Source organism: Schistocerca nitens, chromosome 3 (genome assembly GCF_023898315.1).
Source record: "Schistocerca nitens isolate TAMUIC-IGC-003100 chromosome 3, iqSchNite1.1, whole genome shotgun sequence".
Lineage (NCBI taxonomy): Eukaryota > Metazoa > Arthropoda > Insecta > Orthoptera > Acrididae > Schistocerca > Schistocerca nitens.
The window spans coordinates 646,469,484-646,492,445 of NC_064616.1; the positions used below are offsets into that span (position 1 = coordinate 646,469,484).

The 22,962-nt window shown below is 42.1% G+C and overlaps 1 protein-coding gene across 1 annotated transcript; it reads right to left on the reverse strand.

Moving 5' to 3' along the window:
* Positions 1–914: 914 nt before the first annotated feature.
* On the reverse strand, positions 915–2,805 carry LOC126249694 (5'-nucleotidase domain-containing protein 1). Its single transcript, XM_049951372.1, has one exon. It carries the CDS (start codon positions 2,668–2,670, stop codon positions 1,168–1,170), a length of 1,503 nt encoding a protein of 500 aa, XP_049807329.1. The 5' UTR covers positions 2,671–2,805; the 3' UTR covers positions 915–1,167.
* Positions 2,806–22,962: the final 20,157 nt, after the last annotated feature.

The following is a 22,962-nucleotide window of genomic DNA, read 5'->3' on the forward strand; positions in this document are numbered from 1 at the left end:
TTGACATTTTGAGGTGCAGAAGGGAGTGGGAGGGAAACAACACAAAAAGCTGCTGCTGCTTTTTTTCCCCTAGTCAGACAACGCAGTGAAAAGAAAAAGCAGTTGCAATGCAAATAATTTATTAAAAGAAAAATAACTTTCACGAGATAGACTAGTATGGAGAGCTAAAGCAAACTAGTCTTTGGACTGATAACACAAAACTGTATTATTGCAGTGAATAATTTTCAAAAGGCACTAACAGACACCCCAAATCACCAGTCTGAGTGTTGACACAAACAGCTGAAAAGAGGAAATTAAAGTGAACACTAATTATGTACTACAATAAGCTAATGTCATTTTTGACATCAGAGGAAGACTACTGGGAAAGTGTGCCTGTTAATCCTCCTCCTCCTCCCCCCCCCCCCCACACACACATAAATAAAAATTTAAATACGTACTGATGAACTGATGTATAGTGCAATCCAGGTTCCAGACTGGGTTGGAAGGGGATAATTTGGTTGAGAGGTCCGAAGCCAAGAAATATGTACATGAAATAAAGTTTGATGCAGCACATGTGTATGTTCACCAAATATTTAACAAACTTTTCTTTACAAAAGCAACCTGCAAAGTAAACTGGGAAAAGGTGTATTACATAACAGACAAATCCCCAACCAGTATTTTTGTGCTTATTACATAAAAACAGAATTTCAAACTATGAAAAATTCCAGGTTACTGGCTAAGAGACACCACATAGCTCAAAATCTGTAGGAGGAGGAGGATGAGATTAGTGTTTAACATTTCTGTCAACAATGAGGATATCAGAGACAGAGCACATGCTCAGATTAGGGAAGGAAATGGGTTGTGCCCTTACAGGAACCATTCTGGCATTTGCCTGAAGCAATTTCACAGAAATTGCTACATCATCATTATCAGGATTTCAGGAATTTTGAATTATTTATTGAAATTTAACATCTACACATAAACAATAATATATCACACATACACCACGAACATCGCCAATATATACATATGTTTTTCAAACTATTACACAAGATACTATGTGATGATAGTGTTTTTAGTATGTCAATCCATTACACCCACTCACAAAGTAAAATGAGTTCACCTTCACTAGCTCATTCATTCACATGCTTCCTCCCACCACTGAATGGAAACTATTACGGTACATGCTCAACGAAAAATAACAGGGGGTTCTGGATGGAAACCATGTTCTTTGCAATTATGATCTTCAAATCTAAATGAAGTCCACAAGTAATCAACCGGACGGTTTGCAAGGACATCAACACTCGGTACGCATATTTTTGAATGTTTACGTATAATATCACTCCATATACTAATACCATGGCTTTCGCAACCGAAGTAAGATGCCCAAGGCCGTGAAGACGACACCCCTGAACTGCTGCTGTCGACAGACACTTGCTGCTCTTCTTCCAACATATTGTCCACAACTGCAACTGTATCTAAATCCACGTATTTTGATGGTACATATATATCCTGGATCAAGTTGTCTCCTACATATAAACATCTGGGATTTTGTTTTCCTACAGTTTTGGAGAAAACTTGTCTCAGTTCCTTCCAGTTGCCCTGACTGTAAACTTTATTCAATTGCAGATCATTTACAGTCACGGATACAGTTTCCTTACCATCTTCAGTTGCGACAAATTCCCTTGAGGCTGTAAAAAATCCAGGCTTCCTGGCGAAACAAATGACTATGTCGAAAAATTCGACCCAGTTGTCGCCTAAAGAATTCCGTGCCACAAATGAAGCAAAATCGACATTTGAACCAGTTAATAAAAACGTTCTTGCTTGTTTCTTCAGACTTTTCAGCCAAGAGGTTACGTTATCACTGCATCGGTAAATATACTGTTCAGGAGCCGTTTTCATGGAAGGAAAGTAACCGCCAGTATCCGCACCAAAGTTTTCTCCTTGATACATGAAATATAAACCGTCTAGCACATCAGGCCAAACATTATACTTATCTAGTTCTCGTCCTTCTTTTTCATCTAATGTATCTATTATGCGGGCAAATGCAAGGGAGGCAGGCATATCAAAGCTATCCAGTACAGTTCTTAATTTGAGTGACAGCGGACCATTCCATGCACCGAGCATGTCCTCGTAAAATTCCCCAGCCAATTTCCACATTCTGTCTTGTCCATAATATTCGATTATTTCATTGTTGGTCAACACTCTGGTACCGTGGCATGCCCGAAGAACTTTCCCACCCTTGCCGATTTGTAAAAGATTACCTTTATCAAAATCAATCATCACCCCTTTCCTAATGTAACTGAAGTCATCATCAACAGGTTTCAATAAGTGCTTTTCGGGGTACCCCTTGCTGTCGACAAGAAATTTTGACAAGACATCATACTCCATTTTCATCATATGCTCTACATTGTATTTACACAGCGTATTGTCTAAATCAAAACCAATCCAATCATAATCTGTGAACTTGAAAAAGTTGTGTTCCGTCATTTTAGATGCGCTCATACGTCCATTAGAAAATATGTCACAAATACGTGTGCCAAAACGTGTGTAGTTCCTAACTGAAACCACGTAAGGCAGTACTGCTTCCTGTGTTTGTTGACTTCTGTTCTTGACAGAATGAAACCGACAACCTGTAACAAGTACTGAAAACACTCTTCTAATCTTCAGGAAAACTTCACTATTGAACATAACGATTGTCGATGAAAATTGTTTTCTTCACGCATATGTAGATCAACATACATCGATTCATTAATTAGCATTCCACAACACATAAAACAACAAACATTAACCACAATCATTCATTACACAACCTCTCACAGCGCTCCAAGGTTCAAATAATCAAAGCATATAATGCCAAGATAAAAAATACACCATCTTGAGTATTGTGCAAATGAAACTCTTTGCTGTCACCAACTCTATGGCACGCAACGATCTTTCTGCGCAAACATCAGCGCACATTAAATGTACGTAAACAAAAAATTGCGTCTGGACCCAAGATTTTCTCAGACGTAATATGTGCGCAAGGTTGGAAGCTTTAGCAATTTTTCTCAAACTCATGGGCTCAAATCACATTTGTGTGCAAGACCGAGACTCGAATACGAGAGTGCTAGTCTTGCAAGGTTCTCAGGAGAGCTTCTGTGAAGTTAGGAAGGTAGGAGATTAGGTACTTGGGAAAGGAAAGCTATGAGGAGAGGTCGTGAGTCGTGCTCGGGTAGCTCAGTTGGTAGAGCACTTGCCCGCTAAAGGCAAAGGTCCTGATTTCGAGTTTCGCTCCAGCATACAATTTTAATCTTCCAGGAAGTTTCAGTCAGTGCACACTCCGCTGTAAAGTGAAAATTCATCCCAGAGTCACATCTGCACAAACAAGCGTAGGTGTGGACAGGAAGTCGGCACAGATCGGGAGCGTGAAACGTGTTTGAGTCAGCTGTGTGTTCAATTTGTCTCTCTTTATTGCATATTGCTTCCCAGGTCACTTAGCTATAGTTAGGTGTCAGACCTGCCCGAAATCGCTCTGCATATTTTGAATGCCGTTATGTCGATAATACAGACATAGCCCATTAAAGAGTACCACAAATGTTGTGCACATGTGTCACAGATATCTTAGCGCTTTTTCGTGGAATATCTATAGTTAACTTTGTTTAAAGCTTTGAAGTGCAGGGGTATTTCGCTTTTTGCTACAAATGTCACAGCCCACATAGTTCATTTTTTGTTATAAGGAAAAGAAATGATAGCCATCACTATTTTTAAACGTTTCGTAGTGCTCTTTGTATCACCATCATTTTATGTCATTTATAATTTTCAGTCATTTATTGATAATGTGTTGCCTATCTTTTATGTATATTCTGTCATTACTTATGTTTATTTCTGATTTTCTGCCAAATTTGAACCATTTCTATACATGAAATATAATGTGTGAAGATCTCGTATGAGTTACTAATCCATTATAGGGTTGATAGTATTGTAACGACATAATAGGAAAAGCTGGAGGGAAGCACGCCAATGAGAAAGGTGTAAGATGTGTTAAGAGTTTGGCAATTCAGGACAAAATTCGAGTCAGTATCAGTCTATAATCGTGAACACATCTTGGTTCAGATAAAAGGCTAAAATCTGTACAGCCACATGTAAATTTTGTCTCGAATGTACTCTGGTGGTGCCAAGTGTGCCAAGTGTGTTCATTTATGTGTAATGGTCTTTATAGGATAATTATGAAAACTGTGGGGCTGCAAATTACTTCCTTTGGTTACTACAGATGTTGCTTAGTTCAGAAGGATATAGAATATTTTCATAACGATTAATGTGAGAAGTGATTTGCTGGTGAAAAGGTGCCCCTCAATGAAGCATGTAATCAATTTTACATGCAAAAGTTGGTGAAATAGTTTTCTCTGGAAATAGCTAATGCAGACAGTTAAGCAGTTATTGAAATTTTGGGATCAGTTATTACAATTTATTTACCAATTAAAAAGTATGTGAAAATGGGACAGGCGACCATAATTTTACATTGCTATTACACGAAATTACAGATGCCTGTGTCCTTATGGAAAGATTTGCAGTTCACATTGCTTTTTATGCTGATTATGATAAGTTTTTGGAGAAGAATAATTAACCTTGATTTCAACTGCATAAATTAACCATTAGTTATGTGATCATTGCCAAACTCTCTGTAAAATAATTGTTCATACAACTTGTATAGTTTTGTGTGCGAGGGGTATTATAATTTGATTGCATTGTCAACCAACCATTTAAGTAAATTGTGGCACACTGTTACACTACAATGAGAGTCTCCTGAATAACATCGATCTTCGGGTTATGACATGCAGAAAATTTGTGGTTTATGTTTGCTCTTTTTTTGACTATTTTTCTTCATTTCCAATTAATAATAAGAAAACCACGATGATATTCATCCTTTCAGCAGATTACCAGATTTATCTGGTGCATTTTATACACAAGGACATGCTTCATTACAGAATAAATATCATATTGGGAAAAACGAAAATTTCACACACACACACACACACACACACACACACACATACACACACACACACAGGCACCTGTAGTCCTCTCGTAATGCCAAAATACTTATGTAAAGTGGTTTGAACACATTTTGAAATATTTTTATTTTCTGTTACCACATTTTGAATCCTTGTTAATCTTTACACAGACTGAAATATCACTCGCACATAATCATTCTCCACATTACAAATACTGGTAGTATAGCTTCCTATTCTGGTTGTTTTAAAATAGGAATAACTGCTTGGAAATCTTTATAAATATAGGAAATGTCGCTATCACATGTAATTGTTATGTGTTGATGAAAATTGCTTATAATATGCATACATTCAACAGACAAACTGATAGTGTGCTCTCACACTGTCTGTTCCTTAATCATTTCCATAGTTGTTGATGATTTTACAGTTTTCCCAAATGTAAGCAAACCAGTGAGGATCTCACATACTTTAACCCTTCAATGATGAGGATTATTTCTTATTAGAAATTGAACATTTGTTACTATTTTTCAGTGAAAAGCATTAATTATGACTTTAGAAAGGTGTTAAAAAATGTTATCACTATTTAGTAAGGAATTAGGGGTATGCAACTTGTTAGTCAAACAATAGTATCAGAATTATATTGGGTCAAAAGAAGATTCTACATGACATGGATTTATTTTAAAATCATTATGTACACTTTTACAAGGATTGTGGCTGTTAGTATTTAATAATGCACTTTTTGGCAGTCCAAATAACATTATTAAAGCATTAAATTAAATCATAACAAAAATATTATTGCATTGTATAGAACGAATTATGGAATTTCATGCACAGTCCTACATCACATTTTACAAAATGGCTCTGAGGACGATGGGACGTAACAGCTATGGTCATCAGTCCCACATTTTACACATGTGGTTATAAAGCTGTGGTGACAGAATTAACTGAACACTAAAGACATTCGCTGAAGGAATATACTGTGCTATATCTTTTTCACTGTCGTCTTTGGCTTCCCACCTTTTGTCTTCCTCCCATGTGGCTGATATTTTTTTCTTATTGTCTTGTATTACATGCTTTTCCATGTGTGCAGTAATCAACTGTAGTATTTTACCTGTAGCAGTTATATACTGTTGTTATTGTGACAGAGTAGCCACAAGTGATGACCCAGTGAAAAGCTATGGATAACGAGAAGCCCATGAAGTTTTAACCTACAATGGCAACAGACTTTGTCTCACTGGATCAGTTGTTGAATGAATTTAAAAGAGCGACTACCTATCTGGGTTCTCAAATGCTTCGAATCGAAGGACATTCACCAGAACTTTTGGGTTTTGTGCAACCCTTGAACATTTTATCAGTTGGCTGCATAGTGTCTTCTACACTGCGTAGGAAATTCTTAATACCACAACCTCTGAACCTGTGGTTCAAAATGCTGGAATTTTCGTTTACACCCTATGCCATTTTTGATGATTCAGTTTATGCTTATCATTGGTGCTTTTGACACTCAGACTTTACTGTCACTGTCAGACATTATTCGGCCGGCCGCGGTGGTCTCGCGGTTCTAGGCGCGCAGTCCGGAACCGCGCGACTGCTACGGTCGCAGGTTCGAATCCTGCCTCGGGCATGGATGTGTGTGATGTCCTTAGGTTAGTTAGGTTTAACTAGTTCTAAGTTCTAGGGGACTGATGACCTAAGATGTTAAGTCCCATAGTTCTCAGAGCCATTAGAACCATTAGACATTATTCATGTTACCCATGATATATGCAAATATCAACACACCAAGGAACCTGTGCTGTATTGTGTATGAGAGTTAAGAGAATTATGCATACAACAGGTCTTAAATCCCTATCAAACATTAGTTACAGAAGCTGAAGTTTCAGAATCGACCCTATGATATGTATGGTTTAATTAACTAACATTCACAGTTAAAAGTCCAATGATTTCCATTAAATGTGAGGACTTAGATTTGCAGTTGACTGTTGCTGAGAACGTTTCTTTTTTTATTTTTTTTTACAACAGTACTTCACAAAATGCCTATTCAGGTGTGGCCCATCGAATTGGATATGGAGTTGGAGTAATTGTCTGACCTGAAGCTGCTAGAGTTCAGCAGCTTCTGCTACCACAACAGATCTGTGTGCTGCAGCAAGACATCATTGCATTCCACTGGCAGCTCAAGAAACTCACAAACAAAACGTTCCTTTACACGTGCTTAGATGACAACACCCACCACAAACAGACTTCAGATTGCTGTTGGTAACACACATATTTCCGAACTCAAGCAAGGAAATGCATCTTCCTTTGCACTTATGAATGACAACAGTGACCAGGTTTAATCACAGTGAGCCGCTGCTACAAGAAGACACACATACCCTTAAACAATCACAAAAGTGATGTTTGTAGTTCTTTGCAACTTTCAGATAACTTCGCCAAAAAACGTGACCAATAAACAGCCGTCACCAAATCAGCCAATTGATCTATCTTCATATGTAGCACTGGCAACGTAAACACTCATGAAACTCTGGACTGACAAAATTCCAGGTACTTTTTTGGACGTTTCCGATTATACACCTCAGACACTTGTGTTTTAAGCACATAAATTGTTGACTCAATATGAGATGTTGGTGTACAACCAGTGGATCAGGACAATCCAAACCGACTCTTGGTTTACAGCTGCTAACAACTCCAAAATCCTATACTTTGAAACCTACTCTGCGAAGGTAGGACACAGTTTATGATCACTAGCTCTGCAGTAACGCAGAAGCTGATAGAACCAACAGGCAGGTCCTGAGGTCGATAACCCTGTAGTTCACAGAGGGAACAGCTAACCAAAAACAAGTCCAGAGTGTAATATAGTTGTCTTAGGCATTTACAACAGTCCAGGGAACTATCCAAGTCACAAACGTGATAAAAGCAAGGTAAAAACTCTACTCTTCAATGGCCCATAACTAAAGGATTCAGAGACTAGCAATAGAGTTACTGGCAAGTGTCAGATCATGGTATTTATAGAGATTCTCATGTCAATGGATGGATCCATATTACATTCTTACCACGGTAGCACCTTGGGATGGAATATGTAACCCAAGTATTTCTAACCTGTTCTCGATAAGGATACTCTAGCTGGGCAGGAATCCACACCACTAAACCCCTCCCTCTTTTAAATGACACACAGAACTGGAAATGGCATGGCCTATGCTGACTTCACCAAGGGAGAGGAGAGAGAAAGGAAAACGCCTACGATGATTTCATCAAGGAAGAGGAGAGAGAAAGGAAACCCACCAAAGGTTCCTGTGGAAGGTCACCAAAGCAATCAGTCTGGTTGGGTGCTCGTACAGGCAGTGAGATCACCAACTCATCAATGATTCTGGAGTGCAGCTTGGTCGTGCCTGCAGGGGAGTGTCCGCCTTGTAGGAGATGAGGACAATTATTTGCCTGCAAGAGTACCAGAGTCCATAAGTGTACACATTCCGCTTTTAACCTGCCCAAGCTCGCCTGTTAGTCAAGCAGGCAAGCCGCCACATGTTATCAGCAGAATGGGCAGGCTGCTTTACTTCCATCCAAGCGAAGCTATGCCCAACTCCAGCAGGCTACGTGAATCTTGCTTGCCTACCCGTCTTCCCACTGTGCTTATCCATTTAGCAGTTCATTCTGCACGCACTTTTTATAGTGTCATGAGTAGGGTTCGGAAGTTGATGAAAATGCGAGGGTATCGATGAAATATGTATCCATTTTGGGTCATTGTAGGCCAGAAAATGGTGGACTTTATTTGTGCTTCTTTTCCTCTTGGAGTCTTTAAGGTTTGTTTATTTAATATGATATGAATGGTTTTCTCTTCAAATGAACGCTGTTTCGATAATTACTGGCTATTATCAATTCAGATCATCATCTGGTCACCTCTAATACATGTTTTCTGTAGTAGTGACAACCATCTCTGAAAGTCGAGATCCTTTGCCCCTAACAACCTGAGATGTCTATTATACCGCAACGCCAACTGAAGTGAGGCTTTAGAAGACTAGTTTCTGTACCCTTGGTGTGTTCCAGCCAAATATAACCACAGTTATACCAATTTTAATTACTTCTTCCAGGACGTGTATTGTGGGTTCACTGAATTCATTCTAAGTGACCAAAATATTTGTTTCTAAATTCTCCAAAAGCATTTTACCAAATGTGAAGTTCGTTTTTCTTATTATATTAATCTAAAAAGTACATGTCTGTAAGAATAATCTTTTCTTTCATATTGAGCTCTCTTCACACTAGGTTACATACCATCCAAATGTTGTTTTCAATATTCCACTGAGCCATGTATATTTTCCTGTTTCAGTCAACGTTTGCCCTAAATTTAGAAAGCCTATATACTGCCAAATGATCTCAGATACTTAGCACCACTTGTACTCTTTCAGAATTTTTATGGAGTGACGAAACTGCTAGTAAGATTTACGAACATGTCGTAACATACTCCAGGTTCTTGAATGAATGTTTAGTAACATTTAATACAGTTTGTATTGCACTATACTTGCACTCTGTTCGGTGACTTGTGTATATTCCTCAATTCTTAATTTCTCCTCAATCTCCTTTAAATTTGTTTCTTTTTCATTTTGCTGTTCCCAGCGTTACGATAAATGAGCTACAGTGAAACTCCATATGCAAACATGTACCTGGCTAGCCACATTGGATTGATAGCACAGCCTGTTGTCGGGTGCAGCAGACTGAACAGGTCCTAGAGGGCAGAAGTAGTTCCACCTCCATAGATTCTCATTGCTGGTCATTCTCAACCCCATCTCGACACTGAACATGAGGGTGGAGTTGTGGCAGTAGCAGGCAGACTGCTCAGGCTATTGTGCAGGCAACTCCTGGAGTGTGGTTGTTAGTTAGTAAGTTACACTTTCCGTAGATCATTTGAACGACATAGTATTTTTAGTCCTACTCAGGCAACTACATTTAAAAACAGAACCTTTCTTTCTCTCTCCTTTTTTTATTGTTTTTACTGGCTACCAGTGCTTAAGTTGAAATTCGTCAATGGAATAGGAGGAGTTGTTCAGATTTAAAACTTGTTTTGCTACCTGTGAGACATTTTACGTTGTTGGGAAAATTATCAGAACTTTTTGTTGCATCATATTGAACTCCTTTCTAAGCCAGTGACAGCTTTAGAAATGGTGTATAAAAGTAATTTTTTCCTCTAGTGTTGTAGGTGCAGACATCATTGTTGCATAGATCTCACCCAGTCAGCAGCTGAGGGGAAAAGGAGTACAATTCAAATAGTTGCAGGTGAAACTGATTTCAATGCCTGACTAGATGCTCTTGGCGGATCACAACCTCAATCCTTTGTCGCTCCCTATTGAAGATGATGACACATTGGTTCAAATGGTTCAAATGGCTCTGAGCACTATGGGACTTAACTTCTGAGGTCATCAGTCGCCTATAACTTAGAACTAATTAAACCTATCTAACCTAAGGACATCACACACATCCATGCCCGAGGCAGGATTCCAACCTGCGAGCCGGCCGAAGTGGCCGTGCGGTTATGGGCGCTGCAGTCTGGAACCGCGAGACCGCTACGGTCGCAGGTTCGAATCCTGCCTCGGACATGGATGTTTGTGATGTCCTTAGGTTAGTTAGGTTTAACTAGTTCTAAGTTCTAGGGGACTAATGACCTCAGCAGTTGAGTCCCATAGTGCTCAGAGCCATTTGAACCAACCTGCGACCATTAACGGTCGCTCGGTTCCAGACTGTACAGCCTAGAACCGCATGGCCACTCCGGCCGGCTGATACATTGGGTCCACTCAGGGTTCTGGCTGAAAGTGCGAGCAGGAACCTGTGTAATAATATGGCTGTGCATGCAGATGATGGGCTCACTGCGCCAGGTGTGGCAGTTGATGAGGGTGCCGAGACTGTGCCTGTTTAAAGTTTCGGCCCAGCTACGCCCATTTATGAGGGTGGACCTTTAGGTGGCGAGAAAGCTAGTTAGGGCTTCTCCAGAGTTGGCTCTCATTATCTTGAGCATCTGCATTTTGAACTTCCTGATCATACACTTGGTTTCCAAAATAGGACATGAGATGGAAAGTGGTGGAGGCTGAATGCCATTGAGTCTACAAAAATACTGAATTACGGATTCTATGAATCGAGGGCAGTTGCTGCAAAACCAGAGTGGAAGATGTACCCTCAATTTCAAATATGATGGACAGGGCACGGACAGTAGCTGCTGTGCTACTTCCTGGAATGGCCCAGCGAAATCAACATGCAGTCTTTGCCAGGGGTTGTCAGGGTGTGGCAAAGGGTTGACAGCCCGCATCTCGTGGTCGTGCGGTAGCGTTCTCGCTTCCCTCGCCCGGGTTCCCGGGTTCGATTCCCGGCGGGGTCAGGGATTTTCTCTGCCTCGTGATGGCTGGGTGTTGTGTGCTGTCCTTAGGTTAGTTAGGTTTAAGTAGTTCTAAGTTCTAGGGGACTTATGACCACAGCAGTTGAGTCCCATAGTTCTCAGAGCCATTTGAACCATTTTTTGAAAGGGTTGACAAGCTGCGCTGGGTGTGTTTTATACTAGCGTCAACACCAGGCCAATACACATGACGCCACACTACTGCCTTCGTTCTGCGCATTCCCCATTGTGCAGTGTGGAGGAGCTTCAGTATGCGGTGGGTAGAATGTGGGAGGAATTATCAACCAGCGTTCTCAACTGTTCGTAGCTAAGCAAATGACGTTAGGTCTATGGCATAAGCAAAAATAGGTGCGCCATTCCAGGTCGATGCCCTTAGGCATGTGCTCCTGCCAAACTGTGTTCTTTCTTGCAGACTAGCCGTAACGCTTCTGCTCTTTGTGTATTTACATTGCTCATAATTATTTTGTTGCGACGCTCCTCTAATTAAAATGGCCTCTAACTCGCCTTCTACACCACCTGTGCCTACGGCTCCAGTTGCTGCTAGCTTTGATCTAATGTAGTTTATTCAGTTTCAGGTCCACCAAATGTGACAGCTGATAACGGCAGACCAGCAGCTCATTATGGCCCAAGTCGCTGCTGCATCAATTCCATCACAACAGTGAGCCACATCTACGACAGCGCCTCTTTGCATCCCATCATTCCGAGCTTTTAATGAACAACAAGAGGAGAGGAGCGAGTACTACGCTTAGTTCGATGCTCATTGTGCTGCGTACCGTGCGTTTCCTCTTAGGCGTCTGTCAATATAGAAAGATTTAAATAATCACAACCACAGCAAACGTGTTGGGTGGAACTTAGGGGAGGGTCCAAACGCAGTGACTTGCTAGTGTCACAGGAACAAAGTGCAAGTTACTGTGAAATTTTCTTATTTCTTGTCAACGGGCGGCACAGGAGTTTATTGCTCCACTCAGAAGTTATTCCCGACTAGTAGGCCAAAGTTGCCAGTTCTTGAAGATTTTACTTCTGCCCTCATGAGGTATTGCGAGGATCAGGTACAGGTTGCTGCAGCTCGTTACAAATTTTTTCGCTTGCGGAAGAAGCCAAAACGGACATACCTTCAGTGGATCACTGAACTTCAGGGCTTGTCAAGACAGTGTCGTTTTCGATGTAGCTGTGGACAGTACTATAGTGACGCAATGATTCGTGATGCAATTACATACAATGTGTCTGACAGTAAGATTCGTGAACAAACACACAAACATTCGTATATTACTTTGAAACAAGTGTTACAAATTATTGAACATCTGGCCTCATGTGATAGTGCCATGAAAAACTTTGAGGCAGCTCCCATCTGCAGTGTGACGCAAAGTGGCAAACAGTTACGGCCTTGCGAACGACCATCATGTTCAAACGGGCCACTGCACTGTGGACAGAGTAAATAGTGTCAATGGGTGTCTCTGCTGTGAAAGCATGTCCCCGTTGCTTTTCCACGCATAAAAGACAAAAATTGTCCATCGCAGAACGTTACTCGCTTTGCTTTTGGAAAGCCTGTATGCTTGCAACAGAAAAAGAACTCTACCCACGTTCGCTCTCGTAAGCGCAGAACACTTTCTCACTCAGTGAAAGTCATTTGTCCTAGACCGGCTACTGGTCTTAGTAATAACCAAATTCAGGATGTGTTTTCATCCCACCCAAGTGCTGTGCAACATCAGTCAAACAAAGTGTTTGCGAACTTAGTCATTGCTGGACGCTGTGTATGACTTTGTTAGACACCGGAACTTCCATTACATTGCCTAATCGAATCGTGCCACTTATGAACAGTTGGGCTCGCCATAGTTGATAATATCTTGCACCCAACTTACTGTGTATAACAATCAGGACACTCCTGTGCTTGGTACATGTAGTTTGGTTACCACATTCCAGTCTCACACCAGAACAGTGACATTTACGATTTTGCTTTCGCGTGACTGAGAATATTTTTGGGTTAGATCCATCTGATTTGTTCGGTCTTCGTATTCAGGACAACATACTTTCTGTTTCTACTTGCAACCCAATAGACAGTGTTACTCAACTGACTGCGGAGTTTCATGATGTATTTTGTGAAGGACTTGGCAGAGCAAATAATTTTGTGGTGCACGTTACAATGAAGGACAATGCGCAGGTTTTATGGGCGTGTCCCGTCCCTCATGCACTTAGAGACAAAGTTGCAAGTGAACTTATAAAGAATGGCAAGACAATGGTTTTATTGCTGTTATCCAGGCTACTCAATGGGGTTCTCCCTTAGTAATCTTAACAAAGCCTTCTGGGAGACTTCGTTTTTGTGTTTAACTTTAAATCCACTGTGAATCCACAAACAACAATTGATACTTATTCGTCGCCTTGCCCTGAGTAATTAATGGACAGGTCTTGTGCAGGCCGCTGTTTTTCAAAAATTGACTTATACGATGCGTATTTGCAAATTCCGCTAATTGAGGAGTGTCAGAGAATGTTTCTGGTCAACACGTATTTCAAGCAGTCGTTCTTCCCACGCACAATTCGTGAATGGAACAGGGAAGGGGGGATCAGATAGTGGTACAATAAGTACCCTCCGCCACACACCGTAAGGTGGCTCGCGGAGTATAGATGTAGATGTAGATGTAGAATTTTTTGCGCTTACTATTTACAGCGCTTCCGCATCTTCCATATTCCAACGCTACTTAGAACAGCTTACTGCAAAAATTCCATTCTGTTCAAATTACTTGGACGATATTGTGGTGTCACGACGTACACTGGAGGAACATATCAGCAACGTTCGCATGTTTTTGCAAGTACTTTCAGCTGTGGGTCTGAAGTGTCGCCAGAACAAAGGCGCCTTTTTTCAGACTGAAATTCAGTAAGACCATGTTCTTCGTAGGCAAGGTGTTCATCCCCTTCACTCACATTTGCTAACCATCCAGAACTTCCATGCCCTATGGAACGTGACGGAATGGCAGTCAGTTCGCGAGAAGTTTCATATTATATCCGGTTTATACCCGACACGGCCCAGATCGCGACTCCGTTACATCATTCACGGCGCCAGAATGTACCTTCTGTTTGGGCCAAAGAGTGTGCATTCTATAAACTTAAAAATACCTTGTTGACTGACAGATGCCTTGTTCATTTCGATGCCGCTAAGCCTGTGGTTTAGGCAGTGGACGTTTCTTCGTATGGAATTGGAGCTGTGCTCTCCACAGATTTTCCAGAGATTTGGCCGCACCAGGCGCTGGGAGAGAGGAACGATTCTTCGAAATCTGGGCGCTGTCATGTATTTCATTCAAGTCCATCAGAGCCAGATTAATGCTTGTCAATTGAGAGATTCTTCTTCAGATTTTCTGTCCCAAGATTCACATCCTAGCGGTATCTTGCTGCCGGCGCAGCTGCTTCTGAAGGTGGTGACCGACACACTAATGGAAAGAGCGGGCACTGCCACGCCTCCAAGAAGACAGAGTTCAGCGTCCCCTGACAGCGCTAAATGAAGCAGCCACCCATCGCTGGTAGGCCCAGTTCGATCCCAGACTTCAAGAGCATGAGTACTGAGTAATAGGAAGACGATACTTAGCCTGCTTTCTGTGAGTACCAATAGGGTGTCAATGTAATTGAATGTAGGAGGCAAAGAAAACCACTTCATAACGAGAAGTTAAGTTATGTTCCGTCCTTTTTAGAAATATTCTATTAATTTGAAAGAGTTTTGTACCGATCATTTTGGATTCTTATCACTCGCCATCGCAACTTCTCTTCATCCTTGTTTGTGTCGGTGCTGACTCTCACAGTAGACAACACACGAGTGAGCTCTGGCAATTTTTAGCACATTGCGCAGGGATAGATTAGATGACACTAAAGGTTCAAATGGTTGAAATGGCTCTGAGCACTATGCGACTTAACTTCTGAGGTCATCAGTCGCCTAGAACTTAGAACTAATTAAACCTAACTAACCTAAGGACATCACACACATCCATGCCCGAGGCAGGATTCGAACCTGCGACCGTAGCGGTCACGCGGTTCCAGACTGAAGCGCCTTTAACCGCACGGCCACACCGGCCGGCTGACACTAAAGCCCTTGCATTCACTTCGCTATTGGTGGTAGGATGTATAATAACATTACGTATTAAGGATTCTGCATATGATGTTCCACAGCCCATGCTGTGTAGGATTGCTTACGTTGATTAACACAGTGATTAAAATTGAGCCTGGTTGCAACGACGTGGGTTTGGTGACCTAATAGTCAGTCAGCAAACCATAAAAATTAGAAGAACTATCAGCATTTGGGTTCGAGCGTGGGCATAGTTTCTACACCACTCCATACAATTTATTACTAGTTTACAATAAGAGCGCACTGTAACGTTCAGGGTCCGTTATTTGACTTGCCTTGCAGTAAAAAAAAAAAAAAAAAAAAAAAAAAACCGACGTAAATAGTCCTCCAAACTCTTGTTTGATTCGTCTAAACAAGAGAAGGACAGAAGGAGAGGCGAGGAAACTGTAGCTGCCGACTGTTGTTGGTTTTGCAGCAGATGTAACAGCAATTCTTGCTGTTCGATTTCTCACCGGTTTTCTTACTGTTTCTGCAGTTAATGTTGCTACCGGAAGTCCCACTGTATTTTTTACTGTTTTTGCAGATGGTGTTGCTGTTGCAGCTGCAACTGCTGCTGCCACAACCTTAGAAACTTGGGATCCATGCTTCACTGGAATAGTTGCACGCTGAGAAAGTTCTCGTCGCCACTTTTCTATTCTACTCCACGTAGGTAGATAACTCGCACTGCGTTCACACAGAGATCAGTATAACGTAGGAACGGTTCCTGAGATCGATGACGGCGAAGTTCACGAAGTGAACGGCTAGCCCAAAACAAAGTCAGAGCATAGCAAAGTCGTCTCAGGCGCATACAACAGTCTATGGAGCAATCCAGATCACGAAAGATAAGACAGGCGAAGTCAGAGCTCTACTGATCAACGGCGCGTAACTAAAAGCTTCAAAGACTAGGAGAGAGTGACTGGAAAGTGTCGTGCGAGAGTATTTACAGGCAACCTGGCGCCAAAAGACGGCTCCATCTGACATGCTTGCCGCGGCGACGATTTGCGCGTGAGTAAGCTGCGGCTGGAGTATTTAGCCCGAGCATCTCTGACCTGTTTTCCATATCAGTACTGGCGATGAGCGGGAATCCAGATTACTGTCAAATACTAAAGAACCGTGGTGTGGATCAAGGCCGCAAGAAACCATTACAATGGGCTTTTCTACTAATTGGTTTTACAGAACCCTTTCTAGATGGTAATTTCCTGTATCACTGTAATACAGACATTTACTTGTGCAGACACTTAACAGCAAGGGTTGTGAAGCTATTCACGGATGTCTTGACGAACCAAACACCTCTCACACCCTGCGTTACACCTCCCCATGTGGTGCGCCACAACGCAGTGATGTCCACGGCGTTTCTGCATTAGACCATGACGAGCGGTTTAAATTCTAGCACCTCCAGTCCTCACATTCTCAACTGCAGGCTGGACAATTCTCCTGTTTCAAATTGTGTTTCCTGTGATTTAAACACAAGTTATCGTACCTGAGGGAAGAAAAAACAAAAATTCCTAGTGGGGAATAAAGCGTTAATTTCAAATTTTTTGTGGATTCTAAAACGTAGGTGACTCACCAAGTCGAATTACAGAAATTACATGAACGTTTTCCTCCGCCCTAACGTGTATCTACATCACGAGTTTCTGATGCCGCAACTACTAACAAGGGAACATCCCCATCGCACCCCCCTGAGATTTAGTTATAAGTTGGCACAGTGGATAGGCCTTGAAAAACTGAACACAGATCAATCGAGAAAACAGGAAGAAGTTCTGTGGAACTATGAAAAAATAAACAAAATATACAAACTGAGTAGTTCATGCTCAAGATAAGCAATATTAAGGAGAGTGTAGGTCAGGAGCGCCGTGGTCCCGTGGTTAGCGTGAGCAGCTGCGGGACGAGATGTCTTTGATTCAAATCTTCCCTCGACTGAAAATTTTACTTTCTTTATTTTCGCAAAGTTATGATCTGTCCGTTCGTTCATTGACGTCTCTGTTCACTGTAATAAGTTTAGTGTCTGTATTTTGCGACCGCGCCGCAAAACCGTGCGATTAGTTGACGAAAGGACGTGCCTCTCGAATGGGAACCGAAAACGTTTGATCGCAAGGTCATAGGTCAACCGATTCCTCCACAGGAAAACACGTCTGATATATTCTATACGACACTGGTGACAGCATGTGCGTCACATGGCAGGAATATGTTGTTGACCCACCTAACTAGTACACTTGGCGAATGGGTAAAATGATTCTTCTACCTTGCCCGATTTAGGTTTTCTTGTGGATGTGATAATCACTCCCAAAAAAGTGATGAAAACATAAGAGTTTGTCACATAAACTGAAAACAAAAATTTAAACTTTTCACTCGAGGGAAGACTCGAACCAAGGACCTCTCATTCCGCAGCTTCGTCACGCTAACCACGGGACCACGGCGCTCCTGAGCTCACACGGTCCTCGATATTGCCTATCTTGCGCATGGACAACTCAGTTTGTATATTTTGCTTATTTTTTCATAGTTCCACACAACTTCTTCCTGTTTTCTCGATCGATCAGTGTTCAGTTTTTCAAGGCCTATCCACTGTGCCAACTTATAACTAAATCTTGGGGGGGGGGGGGGGGGGGGCGTGATGGGGAGGTTCCCTTGTAAGGAGTAACCTGCACCTAGTTCTTCTGTCTCGTAGACTACAAGGCAACACTTTCAGGCTACTCCCAGACCTCCTGTAAATTTCAAGGGTCGCGTACTCCCCCAATTACATCCTCCATCTACAGACGATGCTGCAGTGTCAAACGTTACTGTGACTCAGCGCCATACATGTCGCCCGAGACCTGTGACGAACCATACCTGTAGCTTGGAGTCTTCATCTTTAGCAAAACAACACTCACTCTTATCAGACCCTGTCCATATGTCACAGGAGCCGTCGCCAGTCTGTACCAGGGTCAGGCGGCGCACCAGAAATAGCTGTACGTCCCCAGAGCTCTGCTCCGCACAGTTAAATGCCGAAGACAATCGCTGAAGGGTTATAGTGTGTTTCGTTGGTGTTTTATGTCGATTCGTTTCGCATGCTTTTGCAGATGCACAATAATAAATTGTAGTATTTAACCTGTAGCAGTTACATACTTTTTTTACTGTGGATAGTGTACCCACAATGTGATTGAAACATTCATTTGAGTAGACTGACAAGAACAGTTGAAGTGCACTGTGTGTCATCAATGTGTCATGTGATGAATCATGCACTTTGGCGTTCCGGTGACCGAGGCCCACAAACAACAGTGCTGAAAGGCCGGCATCACTCCTGTAAAACATATCTATCACATACTGGTCGCTCACGACAGCCGATCGAATTTTACATATCAAGATACTTTACAGCATCGATTCTGTACCACACAAGAAGAGAATGTTCCTGATGACCCTGACACATTTTCGAATTTTGTCACACCGAACGTAGAATCCATACTTCTTACGTGTATGGGGATCCGCTGAAGTATTTTTACTATATCTAAATGAGTGTAAACTCACTCTCCAGGTGTGATCTTACGCTTGCTACAACAAATATTGTACCAACAGGCCTCATCTCACTACATCACTTAGGAAGACTTCGAAATAATGGCTTGAAAGCATTGAATATAGTAACAAAGACACTGAGAATTTGCACCTACAGAAGTGTAAAACGCCCTCACCAGATGCTTTAACGGGGACTACGATGTGGTTACAGAGCTCCAAACAAAATGTTCGCAGACTTTGAGAGAATAAAACTGCTACTTTGTATATCAGATTCAACTTTGACTCAGTCTGAGTGGTACATCGTTCCTATACCGCTTGTTTAATGTTAGTGGTGGCGCTACACCAACAGCCCAATGTGACCTAACTTAAAGTGATGGGAAACATGAAACGTATCACCCATGCATATGTTCTGCTTGGAAACTGAAAATCAAGAGACGCACATTCGTCCTCTTGTGCAGTGGATACTTGTGCTGTGGCTCAAAGGAAAAAAAAAAGAATAGAGTGAGGTAGTATGCTTTTAAAGTTCACCTTAAATTTGTGCGGAATGGATGGTGGCTATTTCACCAACTGTTATGAAATTGTTCTTGTAATCGATTGGCAGTAGTGGTACTTATATTAGCAATGTGAAGTACACACACAAGCCGGCCGAAGTGGCCGTGCGGTTAAAGGCGCTGTAGTCTCGAACCGCGAGACCGCTACGGTCGCAGGGCATGCCTCGGGCATGGATGTTTGTGATGTCCTTAGGTTAGTTCGGTTTAACTAGTTCTAAGTTCTAGGGGACTAATGACCTCAGCAGTTGAGTCCCATAGTGCTCAGAGCCATTTGAACCATTTACACACACAATATTGATCATACCGACATCTTCTATGCTATTTACTTTACACCACACAGCATGATTCACCTGTTCTCAGTGTTGCGATTGTGTGTTACATTGATTGGACAAGCTCTTGATAGGTTGAAACGGACGGAATACATGTTGCTGTTATTCTGTCTCCAGAAACGTATAGGACTTTTCCAGGATTTAGCTGCCAACTAGCGATATACACATTTGGTTGTGTGCATCAGCTCGATGATACCTCACACTGTACAGTTTACATTTCTACTATAACTTTGAACTCACAGAACATGTGTAGTTTTAACATATGATAGCACTACCCATTGGATTATCAGATTAAGGTATTCGCATTTCTACCACAGACCCGAAACCACCACAGCTTGGAAGCTGAACGTTCCATACACGTTTCTAATATGCTGTGCAATCTTTGAATCGCTAGACCCTCGTTTACTCGTTCTCGAGTATCCGACTATGCAACAACGTGAGAGCGCAGTTCACAAACAATGCGAATGTGCCAACGAGCAGTCATTAAACATACATCCAGCCAGCAAGTTCCACACATTATGACCACGACCTTGAAGAGGGTGAACTTACTACCTTGGACACTACATAAAACATTGATTCTCTCTGACGCAAACCATTTATAGGTTCCCAGAGGGGTATAAAAGCAACTGTCTGGGAAATTCAGATCTGGTTACAGTTCATAAATTATGATATTTTCACATCACTCCATATAAAATGATCGGCAGCGATGGTAAACGTATGTGACGAAACAGCAACGTCTTACGAAAGTAATAGTCTGTTACTTTCTTATCCATGGCATTTCTACGTGAAAAACAGTCGCCATTGTCAGACATCAGACCACAGCGCTCTCCGTGTTTAACACCAACCATAAGTCAGGAAATTTCTGAGTCTTACAGCTGCTACGGTGTTCACACTTTTCTGAAATGGTGAGTAGGCTTGGTTTATATTTGCTGCTACTGGAGTCAGAGACGTTATTTTCCTCACTTCTCTAAGCGCACATTGGTGTCGAAGGACAGAGAGGAAGGCCACAACAATTACACAAACAGAATTCGAAGCTGGTGATTTAGGTAGTGACCAACTGTTCTTTCACTTTTACTTATGTCTGGCACCATTCAAATTTATTGTGTGCAAATCTGAAATAATAATTGGGATCTGGTTGGACCAACAATATTATCCTTTGGGAACTTAATTATCTATTTCACCATTATTGCACTAATTGTCTCATTGCTGAGATACAGGTAAGGTTTTTTGAACATAACTGTGTATCATTTGGGCCTTAAAACAACTGCTTATGGCCACTCTCTATTGACAACATTAGGAATGCTGAAGTTATAGGCCATATTTGCGCATACTTAGTTGACATGTTTTACTGTGTCGTGATTTATTTATCTTGTTAGGGACACATGACGTGAGGAAAGTAATAGTCCCAGTCAGTGCAGTCGTAATGTTGTAAATAATTTAACACAGGGAAATTTACTTAGCGTAGTGGGTAAATTCGGCATCTGGATTGCTTCATACTCTTTAATTCTGTTTCCTATCAAAAGAACTAACACGTGATATAGCAAAAGTTTCATATGTTCCATGTTATAGGCCAAATATGTGCACTGAGTTTGCTTGGTTGACAGTTATAACACAGAACACTATTTGACAAAAGCTTGAAAATATTAAATTTTTGTATGACATTGCATGGAACATGGTGCAGTAAGTACTGGTCCAAAGATCGGGACGGAAACTTATAGAACACAGAAGAAATCTGTGAGCCATCCACGCTGTCTGAATGGATGTACCACATGGAAAGCAATTCTCGCTGAACAGAGAACCTTGCTGAACGCAAAAGACACAGTAGGACCGCACTACTAAATAATTTGTAGGTTCAGGGCGATATGGCTTCTTGAAAATAACCGTCATATAAAATTAATAATCGGAAGGTGTGTGAGTAGAGGTAAGAACTTTTGTATCACTTGATAATTATTGGTACCAAAAATATACAGTTAGTTCACATGATATACCATTGTTAACTTTATGTAGTGCATCACTACGTTTTGGGTGTTGCTGTGGAAAATAGCAGATGAGCCACAGCAGTCAATGAAGCCACACCAGCTAGTGGGGGCCAAGGCATCAGAATGTCGGCTGCAGTAACAGGGCTGATAATGCATTGCAAAATATACCGGACCGAGCACCACAAACCTGTCGACACAAGTGGACAGCGTGTCTGCAGATAGGCTAAGCGGTTTATACACCATCAAGACACACATTTGTTATTCCATATGTGGCTGGAAACAGTACATCGGTACAACAAGTGAGTTTCTGATATGTATAAATAGCCATCAATTCTAGTAGAGGTTTTCGCCGTCTGGCAGCACTTACGACGAGAGGGATTACGTCGGGCGCCAGAGCGCTATGGATCAGCAAGCAGCCGCTACGAGTTTGGGCTTACGTCACTGCCATCTTCTAACACCAGTTCCGCCTCCCTCCACCTCCCTGAGTTCACGTCTTTCTGCTGGTGGACTACCTCCAGGCTCACTTCAGCAGCAGCTACACTCCTGCTCTGGGAGGTGGTGGGGATGGGGTGGGGAGTGAAGCAGATTGTGACTGGGCTGGTGCAGCCACCACCATCCTACGCTCTTGGGGGTGACCTGGCACCTTGCACCTTTGCTCACTGGAGCCAGTTACAGTCTCAGAGGCTGTCATCCCCTACATGAGTTCCATCAAGCTTGCTTCGGGGCTACTGGCGCTTCCTGTGAGCAACCATGCCACACCTCATGTGGGCACATGCTTCTGAGCACGTTTATGGGCATAAGCATTCCTAGGCGCGGACGTCACGGTTGGCTTCTTGGCCGATTCCTAACAACCGTCGTGCACCATGAGGCAACCATGTCATATGCTAAAGGGGCATGACTGCCACGCTGCAGGGCTTCCTGATATTATTTTCCTGAACTACCAATGGTCTGCACCCTCGCCAAGACTCATTGCCATAACCCACCCTTGCGCAGAAGTGGCACTTCACTCCAGGCCAGAAGACTGGATTCTACAGGGCACGTCGTCACAGCTGTAGTTTGCAGTGACATCTCACATTGAGCTGAGTGAACGAATTGTTTTTTTCTACTTTCGTGTGCAGAGGCGGTGGGGCCTACTCGTAGGCTCAAGATACATCGAAATTTAAAGGTCACAATAGTGGAGTCATTTGAATTGGCTG